Source organism: Triticum aestivum, chromosome 5D (genome assembly GCF_018294505.1).
Source record: "Triticum aestivum cultivar Chinese Spring chromosome 5D, IWGSC CS RefSeq v2.1, whole genome shotgun sequence".
NCBI classification, from domain to species: Eukaryota; Viridiplantae; Streptophyta; class Magnoliopsida; order Poales; family Poaceae; genus Triticum; species Triticum aestivum.
This window is the reverse complement of record NC_057808.1, coordinates 45968022-45987861: the sequence shown is the minus strand read 5'-3', so window position 1 is coordinate 45987861 and position 19840 is coordinate 45968022. Positions and strand designations below refer to the sequence as shown.

The 19840-nt window shown below is 44.0% G+C and overlaps 1 protein-coding gene across 4 annotated transcripts; it reads right to left on the bottom strand.

Moving 5' to 3' along the window:
- Positions 1–13410: 13410 nt before the first annotated feature.
- LOC123119354 (formin-like protein 5) lies at positions 13411–18451 on the bottom strand. Of its 4 annotated transcripts, none has more exons than XR_006458618.1 (6): positions 17700–18448; positions 15246–16407; positions 15015–15114; positions 14255–14355; positions 13764–13806; positions 13411–13604 (listed from the first exon to the last, which is right to left on the bottom strand). XR_006458618.1 is itself a non-coding variant. In XM_044539142.1 (2 exons), the coding sequence occupies exons 1-2, from the start codon at positions 18220–18222 to the stop codon at positions 16265–16267; spliced, it is 666 nt and encodes a 221-aa protein (XP_044395077.1). In that variant the 5' UTR covers positions 18223–18451; the 3' UTR covers positions 15956–16264. The 4 variants fall into 4 exon arrangements, 1 of the variants encoding a protein (XP_044395077.1); XR_006458617.1 differs by lacking the exon at positions 13764–13806 and having other exon boundaries at positions 15246–15503; positions 16252–16407; positions 17700–18439; XR_006458616.1 differs by lacking the exon at positions 13764–13806 and having other exon boundaries at positions 17700–18446.
- Positions 18452–19840: the final 1389 nt, after the last annotated feature.

Here is a 19840-nt window from a genome sequence, read left to right as displayed (position 1 = left end):
CGCCGCCACCCGCCGGAGCCGCTCGTCGCCGCCGCCGTCACGCGAACCGAGGTAGCCGCCGGTTTTTCTCGAAAAACCGTTCGGTTTTATTTCGAAACCGAGATGCGTTTTTTTTATATTATATCGGTTTATTTTTTCCGGATTAGTTATATAGCGAACACCCATTCGTTCGTTTTAACGAACGGTTTTCTTTTCTTTTTTTTACACACAGCGAACGTTCGATCGTGAGCCTGTTCGTCAGTTTTTCTTTTTCTCGGATTTTCCGCGATTATTCCTGATCGCGATTTCCGATCTGTTTTTCGTTTTAGTATAACTTTTCGCTCATTTATCGGAATCGGGCGATTCAAGCGCCTAGAGTTTCGTCTCAAAATTCTCTTTCCGTTTAACCAACTCAAACAAGTTTTTGCTACTGTAAAATTTGACTTGGATCCAGATTAGTAAACGAAGCTTGTTTCTTTCGCCGTTTGACCTTCGTTGCTTCATTTGAATTGATTCTTTTTGCAAACCGGAGTTCTTAAGTTGAACTTTCTGGTTAGATCTCTTATTTTGAGTTTTATTTCGTGCACCCTTGCTTGATTGCTTATGTATGTATTGTTTGTTTGCGATAGAGTACCCGGAGTGCGAAGCGTGCTACTACGAGTCTCTAGGTTTCACGGATCATCAGCAAGGCAAGTAACACTTTGTCATACTTTTCATCACCCGGTTTTATTGCATTAGATCAATCCTCAAACAGTTGCATGATTAGGATCTGATTAATATGTGGGTTTTGGGAAGTAGATGAGGTAGTACCTATTGTCCTGTTTACTATCAAACCTTGGGAGTTACTATTACGTTATGCTTACTGCTATGCTATGCTCGTAGACGTGGTTTGGTTTGAGTGAATGCTTCATGACAGATGTGAGATATTAATTTATGGTTCAACTTAAGGTGGCTACTTTAATTTACATCTGGGTGGATTGAGGCACCTGGAGAAACCAGTGTTGCCTGTATTTTTGGATATCCCGGAGTACCCGTGTGATCATCCTATGGACCGCCACCCAGACTCAAAGGGATCATGAGATTATTCATGCTAGAAACTTCCGTGTGCAGCCACAAGCTATTATGGGCTCTAGCATAGTTGAGTAGGTTACATGACCTCTTGAAGAGGTGGGCTAGCAGATGTAGGGGAAAGTAGGTGTAACTGTCCACCCGGAGTAAAGAGTAGTGTTTCTGAAAGACTGTGTCTCGGTCATCCATTTCTCAAACACCATGTAGTGCGAGAAATCAAGCAGAGGCGATCGAGTCTTGTGGGGACAAGTGCACAAACCTCTGCAGAGTGTACAAACTAATCATGATTAGCCGTGTCCCCGGTTATGGACATCTTGAGTATCTAGTTCTTGGATTATCATGTGAATCTCATCATCATGTTACTTAATTTAATTTGATTGGGTTAATCACGTTCTTAATTGGGATTGAGTTGGAGGTACCTTCTCAATGTTTAACAACCACCATGATAGTTAAATAAAATTTATTCCTTTGTGGTAGGGAAAAATTGGCTTTTCGCAAAACTGTAACCATAGAGCTTTCCACCAGCCAAATATGCATGTAGTGATAGCATTATTCTGTTCATTACTCTCTATGTGTTACTTTGCCAGCATATTCCATGTGTTGACCCATTTTCGGGCTGCAACGTATCATGTTGCAGACTTTTCAGACGACGAGTAAGGAGCCTTAGGTCATGGTCTTATACTCAGTGATGCCGTTGGAGTTGATGGACTCACTTTATCTTCCAAGCCTTCCGCTGTTATCGTATTTTAGATGGCCTTAAGTCATATTTATTGTGTTGAGTTCTCTTGAACTATTCGATGTAATAAGTGTGTGATTGCTACTCTGTTATAAATCCTTCAAAGTACTGTGCGTGTCAGCATTACCGATCCGGGGATGACACTGATGCACAGAGACTAGACTATTTGAGGTCTGGTCGCTACAGAGATGGTATCAGAGCACACGCTGACTGTAGGACACGGCCACTAAGCTAAAGCCCTAGATCACTACTCTCTTCTCATTTCTGACTCCTCTCCTTTCTTCAACTCTTTTAGGATGGCAGATGCAAGGAACAAGTTCGCGCAACCAGATGAGGATACACCTTTTGGACGACACTTGAAGGAAGTTACTAAGTACCTGAACATCGGAATACCAAGCTTCACCGGAACCTACAACGTCACACTACCAGAAGAGGAGCGCTGGATGATTCAAGTTCAAGTTCCAGGAAGGACGTTCACGCCAATCACTGAGTCCATAGAGTTTTCCTTTGATGCACCAACCTGGAGTCTAGGAAAGAGCATGGCAGCCCACATCACCATGGGACGCATTGGAGAAGTGTACCACAATGATCTCAAGGATACTATCTATCAGATTTGTGGGCGCCGAGACGAGCAATGGGAGATGATCAGTACGAGGAAGGATAGATCTATTGCAGCTTTCATCCAGGAGTTAAACCAGCACATTCGTCGCCAGGAGAACCAGATGTGCGCAGACATGATAGAACTGAAGAAGGCAAAGACTAGGATCATGGAACTGGAGGAAGAACTCAAGGCTACACGCGAGGATTATATGGAGGAAATCGTCGCACTAGTGGAGAAGAATGACGACCTGACAAAGAATCTAGGAGTTTTCATGGGAGACCCAGCACCAGTAGGAGATGATGACGATTCTACTTGCCCGGAGAATTACATCATCATTGACGACACCGACTCGGACCCCAGTGAGGATGATTTGGAGGATGAAGCCGGAGCAGATATCATGGAGTCTTCGACTGAGCAATTTTTCTAGTAGACCACCAAATTAGAAGTAGTATTCCCCCATGTATATATTATAGTCCAAGCACTTTGTAACGATAGTTAGATCGATTGTATGCCTTGTTTGAATTGATTGGAGTGATATGATTGTGTTTGTCTCATGTGCATATGGGTAGTGTTTTCCCTCTAGACCTCATTCTATTCTATTTTCTCATCTTTTCTAAACCATCAGATGCCTCCGAGACGCGACACCGGATTTGTTTTCCCACCGGAGATCACTCAGTTGATTCAGCAGCAGAATGCCCTGATGCAAGTGCTAGTTCAAAACCAAGTCAACAACAACAACAACAACCCACCACCACCTGTTGATCACTTAGCCCGATTTCTTAGGCTGAATCCGCCGGTGTTTTCCAGTAGCACCGAGCCGATTATGGCAGATGATTGGCTCCGCAAGGTTGGAAGGGAGCTGACCACTGCAGGATGCACAGATGCGGAGAGAGTGCGTTTTGCCGCACATCAGCTTGATGGACCCGCAGCATCATGGTGGGAGAATTACACAGCCACTCACCCCATTGACACTGTCACATGGGACCAGTTTCAGCAAGCTTTTCGTACTGCCCATGTTTCAGCAGGAGCTATGGCCATGAAGAAGCGTGAGTTTCGCAACTTACGCCAAGGAGGACGTACCGTTGGCCAGTACGTGGAGGATTTTAGTAAGTTAGCACGTTATGCCCCAGATGACTTTGCTACGGATGCAGCTAAGCAGGAGAAGTTTCTGGAAAGACTGAATGATCAGCTGAGCATGCAGTTGATGGTGGCAACTTTTAACAACTACCAGGAGTTGGTAGATAGAGCTCTCATGATTGAAGGGAAGCAGCAGCAGATTGAGAGTCGTAAGAGGAAGTATGGACAAGGAAAGTACAGTACAGGAGCTCACCAGAAGCCTCGTTTTACCCCGAACTCGGGAGGACACCTTCAGCATAACCATGGAGGTCACAATCACAATGGAGGAAGTTCGCACAATCATAGTGGCCCCAAGAATGGCAGTCGGAACGGAGGAAGCAACGGACAGAACCGTACCAACCCATCAACCCCAGCCAAGAGGGATCTAAGCCACGTTACCTGTTTCAAGTGCGAGAAGACTGGACATTATGCCACTGATTGTACAGAAGTAAAGAATGGAAATGGAAATGGAAGCTCGGGGAAGAAGCCGAACCCTTTCAACAGGGGACGGGTGAACCACGTTAATGTGGAGGAGGTTGAAGCACAGCCTGATGCAGTAATAGGTAAGTTCTTGGTTAAGTCATTTACTGCAATCGTTCTTTTTGATACTGGTGCATCACATTCATACATATCAAGGGGATTTGTGGATAAGTTTAAGTTGCCCACCAAAGTTCTTAGAACACCTATGTTAGTAACCTCGCCAGGAGCAGAGTATATGGCAAGCCAAGGATGTTTTCAGTTGCCATTGGCCATAGGTAGGCATATTTTCTACTCAGACCTAATAGTTTTGGAGTCACAAGGTTTGGATGTGATTTTGGGAATGGATTGGCTATCGATGTATGGAGGAAACATCGATTGCGCCAATAAGACGATTTTGCTTACTACCCCAGAAGGAAGAAGGATTAAGTATGTATCCCGACATGTGCCGAAGAGGACTCAAGTGAATTCCTTATCAGGAGTTGTACAGGAGGAAGTACCAGTGGTGAAGGAATTCCCTGACGTATTTCCAGAGGAGTTGCCAGGCATGCCACCGGATAGAGACATCGAGTTTTTGATTGAGCTTTTGCCAAGCACTGGGCCAATATCTAAGAGACCGTACAGGATGCCCGCTAAGGATTTGGAAGAAATTAAGAAGCAGATTAAGGAGTTACTGGATAAAGGATATATTCCCCCAAGTTCGTCACCTTGGGGATCACCCGTACTTCTAGTGGAGAAGAAAGATGGATCGTTGAGGATGGTTGTTGATTATCGTGGATTGAATGAAGTAACAATCAAGAACAAGTACCCACTGCCGATGATCAATGATCTGTTTGACTGACTACAAGGAGCTAAAGTATTTCCCAAGATTGATTTGCGATCAGGATACCACCAGTTGAAGATTCGAGAGCAGGATATACCCAAGACAGCTTTTACCACAAGGTATGGGCTATATGAGTACACCGTTATGTCATTTGGCCTGACTAACACACCTGCCTATTTCATGAACATGATGAACAAAGTGTTTATGGAGTTTTTGGATAAGTTCGTCGTAGTGTTCATTGATGATATTCTGGTCTATTCGAAGAATGAAGAAGAGCATAAGGAGCATTTGCGTTTGGTACTTGGAAAGCTCAGAGAACATCAGTTATATGCCAAGTTCAGCAAGTGCGAGTTTTGGTTAAAGGAAGTTGGATTCCTTGGACATGTTATATCCGGAGAAGGAATAGCAGTAGATCCCACCAAGGTTAACACTTTGACAAATTGGGAAGCACCCACGACAGTTGGAGAAATCCGGAGTTTTCTTGGACTCGCAGGATATTACCGGAGATTCATCGAGAATTTCTCGAAGATTGCAAAGCCTATGACGGAGTTGTTGAAGAAGGACACCAAATTCATTTGGACTGAGGAATGTGAGGCTAGTTTCCAGGAAGTGAAGAAACGTTTGGTTACAGCGCCAGTGTTGATTCTGCCAGATCAACGCAAGGATTATGAAGTATATTGCGACGCTTCTCGTCGAGGACTTGGAGCAGTGCTAATGCAGGAGGGAAGAGTTGTTTCATATGCCTCATGACAGCTTAAACCCCATGAGTTGAATTATGCTACACATGATTTGGAGTTAGCAGCCGTAGTGCATGCGTTCAAGACATGGAGACATTTTCTCATCGGAAACCATTGTGAGGTGTACACGGATCACAAGAGTTTGAAGTACATTTTCACGCAGAAGGAGTTGAATCTCAAGCAAAGGAGATGGTTGGAGCTCATTAAGGATTATGATATGAGATTGCATTATCACCCAGGGAAGGCTAACGTAGTAGCCGATGCGTTGAGCCGCAAGAGCCATGTCAACACGCTCATGACCGGAGAGTTACCCAAGAAGTTAGCAGAGGATCTTCATGAACTATGTTTGGAAATAGTTCCAAGAGGTTTTGTAGCAGCATTGGAGATTCAGTCTACTTTGATGGATAAGATCAGAGAAGCTCAGAAAACAGACAAGGAAATTGCTGAGATAAAGGAAAGGATGAGTAAAGGAAAAGCCAAGGGATTTCGTGAGGATGAACACGATACCTTATGGTTTGAGGACCGCGTTTATGTGCCCAATGATCCGGAGATCAGGAAGTTGATTCTACAAGAGGCCCATGATTCACCATATTCGATTCACCTAGGAAATACCAAGATGTATTTGGATTTGAAGGATACTTTCTGGTGGACCGGAATGAAGAAGGATATTGCAGAGTATCTAGCAGTTTGTGATGTATGTCAGAGAGTAAAGGCAGAGCATCAGAAGCCAGCAGGATTGCTACAACCATTGCCGATACCCGAATGGAAGTGGGATAAGCTAGGCATGGATTTTATCACAGGATTGCCCAGGACTCGTTCAGGCTATGACTCGATATGGGTTGTAGTCGATCGTTTGACGAAGGTAGCTCATTTCATCCCAGTAAAGGCCACTTATACAAGTGCTAAGTTGGCAAAGATATACATGACCAGGATCGTATGTCTGCATGGAGTTCCGAGGACCATTGTATCAGATAGAGGAACCCAGTTTACTTCAAAGTTTTGGAATCAGTTGCACGAGACTTTGGGTACCAGGCTAGAGTTCAGTACAGCCTTTCATCCACAGACAGACGGACAGACCGAGAGAGTCAATCAGATTTTGGAGGACATGCTGAGAGCTTGTGCGCTAGATTATGGATCTAGTTGGGACGACAATTTGCCATATGCAGAGTTCTCTTACCACAACAGTTATCAATCCAGTTTGAAGATGGCCCCTTTCGAAGCTCTGTACGGAAGGAGGTGCAGGACACCGTTGTTGTGGGACGAAGTTGGAAATCGCCAGTTGTTTGGACCAGATTTGATTAAAGGGTCTGAACAGAAAGTGAAGTTAATTCGCGATAGGCTCAAGGTAGCCTAGTCCAGGCAGAAGAGTTATGCGGATTCTAAACGCAAGGAGACAGTTTACGAAGTCGAAGACAGAGTTTATCTTCGAGTATCACCACTTCAAGGAGTAAAGCGCTTTGGAGTTAAGGGAAAGTTAGCGCCACGTTTTGTAGGACCATACAAACTTTTGGAGCGTATGGGGGAAGTTGCTTACAAGTTGGAATTTTCCGAAGGATTGTCGGGAGTTCACGATGTGTTCCATGTTTCTCAGCTGAAGAAGTGCCACGCAGAGATGGCTGAGATACCACTGAGAGATACAGTGCCATTGGAAGCGATTCAGCTGGATAGTGACTTGACCTATGAGGAGAAACCAGTTAAGACTCTTGAGTATGCCAGCCGAGTCACCCGCAGCAAGGTTATCAAGTTTTGCAAAGTTCAGTGGAGTCACCATACCGAGGATGAAGCCACCTGGGAGCGAGAGGAAGATCTACGGAAGGAACACTCTCACCTATTTTCTAGCCAACCCGAATCTCCACGGCGAGATTCATCTTAAGGGGGGTAGGTTTGTAACATCCCAAATTTTCAATTTGGGATGTTATACATTAGATCATCATGCATATCATATTTTATTGCATTTTGATTTGTGATCCTAGAAATTTCACGCAACTCAAGGACCCACGAAGAGAGTTGGGGATTTCGTTATTTTCATATTTGGGTTTTCTCAAATTTTGAAAATAGGATCATTTGTTTTAATTATTTTTCTCTCCGAAAATATTTCATATCAAAATATATGGGAGGGGATAAAATGACTTCTCCACAAATAATGAAATATTGGAGGAAAAATATTAAAAACAAATATTTGATTTTATTTGATTTTATTCGAATTAGGAAAAATACGCGTTTTTCAAAATTGCATTTTAGGCCCAAATAAATGTTCATCTTGTCTGGCTTATTTTTAGAGGATGGGAAAAATTTATTTCGGGATTTTTGGAGTCCGTTTAGTATTTCTTTTCTTACTCTTTCTGCATGTCTGAATTATTTTTTATTTTTTTTTAAAAGGCAACCGCCTTACGGGCCGTGTCCGACCCGGACACCTCAGCCCGGCCGGCCTTTAAAGCCGCGGCCTGAGCCCCGCCTCAGCCCAAGTCGTCGCCGCCCCGAAACCCTAGCCGCCGCCGCCCGCGTCGCCCCGCCGCCTGACCCGCCACCCGCCGGAGCCCCGCCTCCTCTCGCCCGACGCCGCCACCCGCCGGAGCCGCTCGCCGCCGCCGCCGTCACGCAAACCGAGGTAGCCGCCGGTTTTTCTCGAAAAACCGTTCGGTTTTGTTTCAAAACCGAGATGCGTTTTTTTTTATATTAGATCGGTTTATTGTTTCCGGTTTAGCTATATAGCGAACGCCCGTTCGTTCGTTCGTTTTAACGAACGGTTTTCGTTTTTTTACAGACAGCGAACGTTCGGTCGTTAGCCTGTTCGTCAGTTTTTCTTTTTCTCGGATTTTCCGCGATTATTCCTGATCGCGATTTCCGATCTGTTTTTCGTTTTAGTATAACTTTTCGCTCGTTTATCGGAATCAGGCGATTCAAGCGCCTAGAGTTTCATCTCGAAATTCTCTTTCCGTTTAACCAACTCAAACAAGTTTTTGCTACTGTAAAATTTGACTTAGATCCAGATTAGTAAACGAAGCTTGTTTCTTTCGCCGTTTGACCTTTGTTGCTTCGTTTGAATTGATTATTTTTGTAAACCGGAGTTCTTAAGTTGAACTTTCTGGTTAGATCTCTTATTTTGAGTTTTATTTTGTGCATCTTTGCTTGATTGCTTATGTATGTATTGTTTGTTTGTGATAGATTACCCGGAGTGCGAAGCGTGCTACTACGAGTCTCTAGGTTTCACGGATCATCAGCAAGGCAAGTAACACTTTGATCATACTTTTCATCACCCAGTTTTATTGCATTAGATCAATCCTCAAACAGTTGCATGATTAGGATCTGATTAATATATGGGTTTTGGGAAGTAGATGAGGTAGTACCTATTGTCCTGTTTACTATCAAACCTTGGGAGTTACTATTACGTTATGTTTACTGTTATGCTATGCTCGTAGACGTGGTTTGGTTTGAGTGAATTCTTCATGACAGATGTGAGATTATTAATTTATGGTTCAACTTAAGGTGGCTACTTTAATTTACATCTGGGTGGATTGAGGCACCTGGAGAAACTAGTGTTGCCTGTATTTTTGGATATCCCGGAGTACCCGTGTGATCATCCTATGGACCGCCACCCAGACTCAAAGGGATCATGAGATTATTCATGCTAGAAACTTCCGTGTGCAGCCACAAGCTATTATGGGCTCTAGCATAGTTGAGTAGGTTACATGACCTCTTGAAGAGGTGGGCTAGCAGATGTAGGGGAAAGTAGGTGTAACTGTCCACCCGGAGTAAAGAGTAGTGTTTCTGAAAGACTGTGTCTCGGTCATCCATTTCTCAAACACCATGTAGTGCGAGAAATCAAGCAGAGGCGATCGAGTCTTGTGGGGACAAGTGCACAAACCTCTGCAGAGTGTACAAACTAATCATGATTAGCCGTGTCCCCGGTTATGGACATCTTGAGTATCTAGTTCTTGGATTATCATGTGAATCTCATCATCATGTTACTTAATTTAATTTGATTGGGTTAATCACGTTCTTAATTGGGATTGAGTTGGAGGTACCTTCTCAATGTTTAACAACCACCATGATAGTTAAATAAAATTTATTCCTTTGTGGTAGGGAAAAATTGGCTTTTCGCAAAACTGTAACCATAGAGCTTTCCACCAGCCAAATATGCATGTAGTGATAGCATTATTTTGTTCATTACTCTCTATGTGTTACTTTGCCAGCATATTCCATGTGCTGGCCCGTTTTCGGGCTGCAACGTATCATGTTGCAGACTTTTCAGACGACGAGTAAGGAGCCTTAGGTCGTGGTCTTATACTCAGTGATGTCGTTGGAGTTGATGGACTCACTTTATCTTCCAAGCCTTCCGCTGTTATCGTATTTTAGATGGCCTTAAGCCATATTTATTGTGTTGAGTTCTCTTGAACTATTCGATGTAATAAGTGTGTGATTGCTACTCTGTTATAAATCCTTCAAAGTACTGTGCGTGTCAGCATTACCGATCCAGGGATGACACTGATGCACAGAGACTAGACTGTTTGAGGTCTGGTCGCTACAGTTGATGTGTGTCTTAAGGTGTTATTTTACTACGAACTCTAGGGCTGTTTGTGACACTTATAGGAATAGCCCAATGGATTGATCGGAAAGAATAACTTTGAGGTGGTTTCGTACCCTACAATAATCTCTTCGTTTGTTCACCGCTATTAGTGACTTTGGAGTGACTCTTTGTTGCATGTTGAGGGATTATTATATGATCCAATTATGTTATTATTGTTGAGAGAACTTGCACTAGTGAAAGTATGAACCCTAGGTCTTGTTTCCTAGCATTGCAATACCGTTTACGCTCGCTTTTACCACTTGCTACCTTGCTGTTTTTATATTTTCATATTACAAAAACCTATATCTACCATCCATATTGCACTTGTATCACCATCTCTTCGCCGAACTAGTGCACCTATACAATTTACCATTGTATTGGGTGTATTGGGGACACAAGAGACTCTTTGTTATTTGGTTGCAGGGTTGCTTGAGAGAGACCATCTTCATCCTATGCCTCCCACGGATTGATAAACCTTAGGTCATCCACTTGAGGGAAATTTGCTACTGTCCTACAAACCTCTGCACTTAGAGGCCCAACAACGTCTACAAGAAGAAGGTTGTGTAGTAGACATCACCCACCCCTAGACTACACCAAGGCGCGCCATAGAGGGCCGGCCCTCCCCCCTCCTCCACTCCTTTATATACGGGGGAGGGGGCACCCCATAGACACACAAGTTGACCTTGTCTTAGCCGTGTGCGGTTCCCCCCTCCACCATAATCCACCTCGGTCATACCGTTGCAGTGCTTAGGCAAAGCCCTGCGCCGGTAACTTCATCATCACCGTCATCACGCCGTCATGCTGACGAAGCTCTCCCTCGACACTCAGCTGGATCGAGAGTTCGTGGGACGTCACCGAGCTGAACATGTGCAGATCGCGGAGGTGCCATACTTTCGGTACTAGGATCGGTCGGATCATGAAGACATACGACTACATCAACCGCGTTGTCATAACGCTTCCGCTTTCGGTCTATGAGGGTACGTACACAACACTCTCCCCTCTCGTTGCTATGCATCACCTAGATGGATCTTGCGTGTGTGTAAGAAATTTTTTGAAATTACTGCGTTACCCAACATGAGCAACCCCAAAGCCCACCGTCTGGTAGGAAGTGACCGAGACACTCTCGTTGTCTGAGGAACTAAAACACATGCTAACACTCCATGTCATAACAGATGATTTCAGATGATATAATCACAATAACACACAAGCTTGGGTCGATTCAATATGATCGTTCTTCTAACGTCATACCCTCAATATTGTTTTAGGACTACTGTTACACTTAACGATATCCTAAGATCCGTAAAATGTTGTCACCAACAACACTTGAGCTAGTCTTACAGGAGAGATCAGAAACCTATTGTTTACCGCTTATCATTTCACATGTGCATACGAGTTTTCCACTGAATCGCATATTTCAGGATCATGGTATTTATAGCATGAAATATAAACTCTTAATTATGAATAGGAAATATAATAATACAATATTATTGCCTCTAGGGCATATTTCCAACAATCTGCAAATGCACCCTCTATACGAGGCTTTGAAAACCATAATAGCCACTCATCGCTTGCAGAGAGATCTAAAAAACGTTGAAGCAACATCAGTTGGAGCATCACCCGTGCAGCACATGCTTGCAAACCATCATCATCAGTTCAAAGGGTTGGAGAAGACGAACCATGCCACAGAATAATACATAAGAAGATGTTGAAGTTTTCACACAAATATTCAGCCAATAGCTCTCCTTGAAAGACACACCAATTGTCAAGATCTCAAGGGAAGCAACAGATCTAGTGACAGAAACTTTCACAGTCTTCGTCAACGCACGATCAGACATTGTTGAGGTAGGGAGAGATCCAATAGACCTTATTTCAACATGGTATCGCCGCCACCACCTCGTTAACATCATTGGGGAAACAAAACCCTAAGGGAAAGAAAACTAAAAAGATGGGCCCTCATTCCTCTTGCCACCGACTAGACCGTCAGACGAGAAAAATGAGGGGGCCAAACGAAGGAAATATGCCCTAGAGGCAATAATAAAGTTGTTATTTATATTTTCTTATATCATGATAAATGTTTATTATTCATGCTAGAATTGTATTAACCGAAAACTTAGTACATGTGTGAATACATAGACAAACAGAGTGTCACTAGTATGCCTCTACTTGACTAGCTCGTTGAATCAAAGATGGTTAAGTTTCCTAGCCATAGACATGAGTTGTCATTTGATTAACGGGATCACATCATTAGAGAATGATGTGATTGACTTGACCCATCCGTTAGCTTAGCATGATGATCGTTCAGTTTGTTGCTATTGCTTTCTTCATGACTTATACATGTTCCTATGACTATGAGATTATGCAACTCCCGAATATCGGAGGAACACTTTGTGTGCTATCAAACGTCACAACGTAACTGGTGATTATAAAGATGCTCTACAGGTGTCTCCGATGGTGTTTGTTGAGTTGGCATAGATCAAGATTAGGATTTGTCACTCCGATTGTCGGAGAGGTATCTCTGGGCGCTCTCGGTAATGCACATCACTATAAGCCTTGCAAGCAATGTGACTAATGAGTTAGTTGCGGGATGATGCATTACGGAACAAGTAAAGAGACTTGCCGGTAACGAGATTGAACTAGGTATTGAGATACCGACGATCGAATCTCGGGCAAGTAACATACTGATGACAAAGGGAACAACGTATGTTTTTATGTGGTTTGATCGATGAAGATCTTCGTAGAATATGCAGGAACCAATATGAGCATCCAGGTTCCGCTATTGGTTATTGACCGGAAGTGAGTCTCGGTCATGTCTACATAGTTCTTTAACCCGTAGTGTCCGCACGCACTACAAGAAATATGTCAACTTGCGACCATCAGTATTGGTCGCTGAAAGGCAACGACCAAAACAAAAGGTCATTGGTTCAACAACCTTCTGTTTTGGTTGCTAACTCTCTGCCCAGGCCACGCCGGATCCGACATGGTAAGCTGACGTGGCAAAATTGCGACCAAATGAAAAGGTCGTTGAAAAGAATCAGCCCGGTCGGATTAGGTGTCTATATGGGCCGAGCCCATTCATTAGTTATTTTTCTTTCAATTTTTGCCGACTACATGGGCCGAGCCCAACAATTAAGCCTTTTTCATTTTCTGGGCTATGGCCTTTTTGGTTCAACGGATCAAGTATTTCTTTTTTCAAAAATGGGTCCCAATTGTCAGGTTCTTTTGGTAAGTGGGTCTCAGTTTTCAAGGTCATTTTCTTCAAATTTCAATTTGCTAGTAAATAAATAAACCAATATTCAAATGGGAACAGACAAAGAACACACGTAACACTTCAAATAATAGCCAAAATCAGTTTGATACATCATACAATAGCAGAATCAGTGTGTTACATCATCATATAACACATATACAAATGGCAATCAGTCTAGATACTCCAGGTCTCTTCAAACTTCACATTCCCCAGCTTCCCAGCTTCCAAATCTCAAATCTTGGTTCATACTGATCTGCAGCATAAAATCGACGCCACATTAATAGACCAAACTTGGCGTTACAGCAGATGAATGAATATGTGGTGTCTTGCTTCAAATGGCATTTACAACTAGAAGCCATCCACCCACTAACAGAATTTTCATGAATATGTTCAGTTGTGCTTAATTACTAACCTACATGAGCTCTAAGCAACTTTCAGCACACCAGCAATAGTCGCTTGAACATGCACACAAACAAACACGACAACAAGTAAATTAAGGCTAGGAAGTGACCCAATCACTACTACAACTCAAATATAATGAAGAATCTAAGCAGGATAAAAATGGTTCCTCAATATGATCATGTCCCAGGTACGCTACAAGCAGTACTAAAATAAACAAAAGTAAAATTCTTAGAATTGACATACAGAGACCCATGCTAGGTTACGCAAACATCAAAATATCAGGAAACAAATAAACCCCAGATCCTCACACACAGCAGCAAGAATAAATTTTGTTCAGATTCAATTATATAAAACACATTCACAACAGATTTAATTGGAAGCGAAATCACAACTTAAACTGCTGCATGAAGGAAACGTCTGTCGACCGCTCTGCCATGTAAATAGATGAATTTGAATAAATATAAACAGGTAAATTTGAATCATAGCCCAGGCAGGGGGTACCTTGAGTGTGAGCTTGAGCTTGACGAATTCAGTGTCGGACATTCTAGGGTTTCCGGCAATGTAGGACATCAAGGATTCAACCAGCCTCTACTCATCGGCACCTGTAAACACCAAGAAAAAGAACAAAGGTTTGAATCAAACAATAGTTGTAAATTCTGTTAGCATGACTACAAATTATCAGTAACCAGAGTACTCATCTTCCTTCCAGGTTTTGAATAGCCTAACAAATTATCAGCTCCATTTTTCTTCCTGGCCCAAAAAAATCATGTTGAATAGCCCAACAAATAACACACCAGTCCCCAAACCAGCAAAGAGCATGGGAATAAACAGACCAACCCCCACATTCCAATAATTCAAACACTCAGCAGTCAAATGTGTGTGCGTGTGCATGTAAATGTACTGAGGTTATGCAAAGTGATAAATACAGTTTTACCTTTGTTTCTTTTGTTCATGTACAAAATCTCCCATCATATATAGACCAAAGTGCATGTGACAAAACAATATAGAGCATGCTTTTCAATATGCAAATAATTGCACACAACACTCTTAGTTGTGCTCAACCAGTTGACATCAGTAGGATGCAATGTTTGATCCATCAAGAGCTATTAATTGTTCGTCCATTCACAACACTTGCATGAACGAATCTACGCAGCCTCGCCAAACCTAGCCCTACGCCATGACAGCCTACTAAATTTCACAACGCCTTGCACTTGGACCAGGGAGTGGATAGGAGGCGAGCATCGTTCATGGACAGACTTACCCATCTTGTGGAAGTAGAGGAAGTTGGTGACAAGGCGCCAGATCCGGTAGTGCTGCACCACCAGCTTGGGGTTCAGGTACAGGTGGTACGGCAAGATGATCTGCAATCAATCAATCAATCAATCACTAGGTCATCGACTCGACTCAGCAGAAGAAGCACCAGATCATGCTGCGAACGGCCAGAGGCCCGGCCCCCAGGGGTGGACTACGGTGGGCGCAGGGCGATGCGTACCTCGAGGGTGCAGCCGACGGTGGTGAGGACGGCGGCGATGAGGTAGGAGCGCGTGATGATGGGCATCTGCTGGTACCACTCCTCCATCGCCTGCGCCATCCCTGCTCCTCCTTGACGAACTCGGTGTCCTCACCACCGTCGGCTTGGCAGCTGATGTGATTTGTTCACAACAACTGTCTTCCCAAAGAGCTTCAGGACCGAAGCATCGGACGTGTTGTCACACACCACTTCTTATGAAATACTACTGCCCTTGGATTTCTGAAATATACAGTTAAAAAATCATCAGAATTGGAAAGATTGAAGAATTTCATTAAAAGAGAGCTGCTAGTGTGTTTGTACGCATTAGCTGCAAACAAGTGTTGTTTGTTTTACTTACCCTGCTCTTCTCTTCTCCAAGAGAAAGCAGAGCAGGGAGAGCAAGCACACTACCATAACATACAAAGCCATCTACAACCAGCCCAAAAACAAACATACCTACAGGACTCACTCACGCACTGCCATTATGTTATGGATGAGCAAGTCTAGTGTGCGAGAGAAAATGCAGACAAGTTGAGGTAAAGTGCTGACCCCATGCTGTGAGGAACAGATCGAGGAGCTAATAACTGGGTAATGCAGCACCAAGTCCGACTCTACTACTACTACCTGTGACGCATCATCGCTGATCCATGGCAGATAATAGTAAAGATTAGAACCCATGATTTTGATACAGAAGTTACCTAGCCTGGTGGCCTAGCATAGAACAGCACTACATAGTACTTGGCCAGCAAATTTGAGCAATTCAGTGACCGCATCGCATGACAACAAATATAAAACTATGAACAACATCGCATACGATGTGTGACAACAGAGAACACATTTGACAATGCAGAACGCATGCGCAACCACACATCCCATAACAGGGTTACAATCTAGAGGCAGTTAGCTAGCTGCTACCAGATCACTCACTCATCAATTAGAACTGCAAAAGAGCGCAAAAGAAATAAATCAACAAGAGCATAAGGCATACTGTAGCCAGCTAGCTAGATTTCATCTTGAGACTTATCCTTGTGCTTCTGTAGCATCTCGATAACTTGGTCCAGGGGTGGGTCTCCGGACCTCCGAAAAAACTTGTCGCCGATCTTGAACTCGTACGCCTCCGGCTGCCCAGAATGAACTCTTTCAACTACAAAAACACATACGGAATTAAAAGGACGCCGGTAAGAGCAGGGAAGAACAACATTCAATAATGCTTCATAGTAACTAATTAGCTGGACTTTGTACTACTCTGGTTTCATTCTGATATAATGGAACCAGGGATGATTAAAAAAAGAAAAGGCATCGACCATAATGTTACACAGTAGTCAATTTATGGTCTGGACATCAGATGCCGGCCGTGCTCTGAACCAAAATGTAAGGAACCTTAAGAGATGATTGTACTGATACACTAGAATTTCATCCATTTATCAACAATTGCAGAGATTAGGACTGCAATTTGCAGTGAATCAGAGATTGGGACTATAATTTCATCCCTAGCAAATATATGTTTCCTGATTATTATTCATTTCCAAATGCAGGAAACCATCTCGGTGACCCAGCTTGTCCGAGAGACTGCTGCTGTTATGAAGGAGTTCACACAATCAGGGTATGCTACTATACTTGGCACTTTCTATTTGTTGACGATGTATCACCGAAAAGGCTTGTAGTGCCAGAGTGATTACCAGCAGCAGCAGCGAGGAACGGAAGCAGAGTAGCAAAGCAATGCTTGTGCAGAACTCGGCATGCATGCAGAGTGACACAAACTCATCATCACACAATATGAATACTATAAACTCCAAACTTACTCGGACGCTAGTGACACAAGTGTCCGAGTAATGCAATGCATGTATCAAACCCTACGCAGACCGATGAAAACTCGTGGGACAAATGAGTAAGTAGCATGCAAAATCACTTGCACTGACAATGGTGGTTGCTGTCAGGCTCAGCAGGATACACTCACACACACACACACACACTTATTATTAACACTGGTAGAACAGAGCAGTGGTGCTGCAGCAATGGCGTGGCGCGGCACGGGCAGGCAGGCAGGCAGGCAGGCAGACATGCCGGCGCGTGCATGTCAAAAAAAGAAATACCAAGGGCCTCGACCTCGTGGCATGCCAGAAAAGGAGCATGTACAAGTCACGGGGCGATTGAGCCAGCCCCGAGGTGGACAAGTCGGGAGACAGCAAATTGGGCGAGCCCATTCTACATGCGTGCTGACTCTGTAATAGTCTAATCATCATTCTCCTGCGACTGCATCCTAAATCCGGAGCATGGGAGACACGGATTGATGGGCGCCCATGCCATGCGTGATCCATCCGAATAGAGTCGGACGGAGAATCAAACTTTGGACAGCAATCTGGCTACCACCTAGGACTCGACCGACGGCAATCAGACAGAAAACGCACGCGCAAGGGGAGGGGAGGGTATGTTTACTGAGGATTGCGGAGAGGCGGACGACGGCATCGGCGGGGGAACGAAGCCGGGGGCGGATCCGGTGAAGACCTCGCGGCTGGTGTCGAAGAGGCGCTGCATCGGCGTGGGCGGCGCCGGGGCCGGGGCGGGGACAGGGACCGCGGAAGCAGCGGCGTTGGCGTTGGCGGAGGAGGACTTCTTGTGGCGGCGGCGGTTGCGGCGGGACGAGGCGGCGTCCGCGCCCGCGCCGACGGGGTCCTGCGCCACCGGCATGGTCATCGGGGAAGGGCGGATCTCGGGTGGTGGTCGGCGACGCGGAGGAGGGGCTTGTCGGCGGCGACGGCGACGGCAGGTGGTGTGGGGCTGGAGGAGCGGGGTATATATGGGGGAGCATCGGCAGGTAGGGCGTCCATCCTCGTATGAAGACGACGAGGGGAGGGAGGAATCCGCCCGGAGAGAAGCCAAAACCATGGCCGCTGCCGCCTGGCCGGCTCGATCTGGTTAGGTAGGGAGAGAAGGTGGGGCGGGTGAGGGGAGGGGGCATGGTGGTGGGGCATCGACGAGCGGATTTTGGGAGCGAGGCCGCCGATGGGTGGGTGAGAGCGCCGGCGGGGTGGGAGCGGGGAAGGAGGGGGCGGCGATGGAGGGACGTCGTCGTCGATCTGGACCTGGGAGAGGGGTGAGATACGCGACCGCGGGCTGCTAGGGTTTGGGTTGGTCTGCCGAGAGGTGAGCGAGAGACTTTGGATCCGCCTGGTGTGGACGGTTCACATCAGATAGAGTGGGGTGATCCGTGAGAAGTGTTCTGACTGGTCCGACAATATGTGATTTAAAATAATTTTCAAGTGCTAAAGATAGAGTTATTTTGTGAAGCAGTTATCAAAAATATTTTGCAAAAGGGCATCACACAAATTTTCACTCAAGTTAGACCATATTTTATGGATGAGCACCAATTTGTATGCATTTCTGATCTTTCCAGCTATTTTTAATCATTTTTCGAGTGTCCAAAATGAGTTCTTTGTGAAGGACCTATAATATATTTGTTGCAAAATTGGACCAAATCAATCTTATAAAACCTTAGGCCATATTTAATGTACAACTGACCAAATGGTTGGGTGTAAACAAATTTGATCCACCTCTGGTAAAAAGACAAATTTATGTCGATTCAGTTGAAACCGGGTCAAATTGGAACTGCAAATGCCTCATAGTTTGCTCTTTTTTTTGCAAAAATCCTTTTTAGGTACTTAAGTATCTATTTAATCAGAGAAACACCAAAAAAATTCCAAGATTTAACCACTAGCTAGGAACGGTCATTCTCGTCGTTTTGACCGCAGTTTGAAATGTGCATAAAAAATTGGAAAACCTTCGCATTGTGTCGTTATATGTGACCAAGTTACCGGGGAAAATAATAAACTTGTAATATGAAAATTATTTTAGAAAAGTGTTCTCGAAAATGAGCTATCATGTGTGAAGATTCATGGCTTTCAACCCAAATGATCAACCTTATGGCCGCATTCATGGCATAGTTTGTTTAAATGTTCTAATATTGTGCACAAGGTGCGTATTGGAATGGCAAACAATGTTGCCTAAGGAAGTTTTCATTTTATTTGGACGGAAAATTCATTTTTCATTTTTCAAGTGCCCAAAATGAGTTATTTTTGTGAAGGACCTACCATATATTTGTTGCAAAATTGTACCATATCAATTTTCTAAAATATTAGAACATATTTAATGCACAATTGACCAAATGGTTGGGTGTCAAAAGTTTTTATCCACCTCCCGTGAAAAAGACAAATTTCTGTCGATTCAGTTGGAACCGGGTCAAATTTGAACTGCAGCTGCCTCATAGTTTGCTCTTTATTTTTTGCAAAAATCATTTTTAGGTACTTAAGTATCTATTTAATCAGAGAAACACCAAAAAATTCCAAGATTTAACCACTAGCTAGGAACGGTCATTCCCGCCGTTTTGACCACAGTTTGAAACGTGCATAAAAAATTCGAAAAAAATCAAAAAATTGGAAAACCTTCGCATTGTGTAATTATATGTGACCAAATTACTGGGAAAAATAATAAACTTGTAATATGACAATTATTTTAGAAAAGTGTTCTCAGAAATGAGCTATCATGTGTGAAGATTCATGGCTTTCAACCCAAATGCTCAA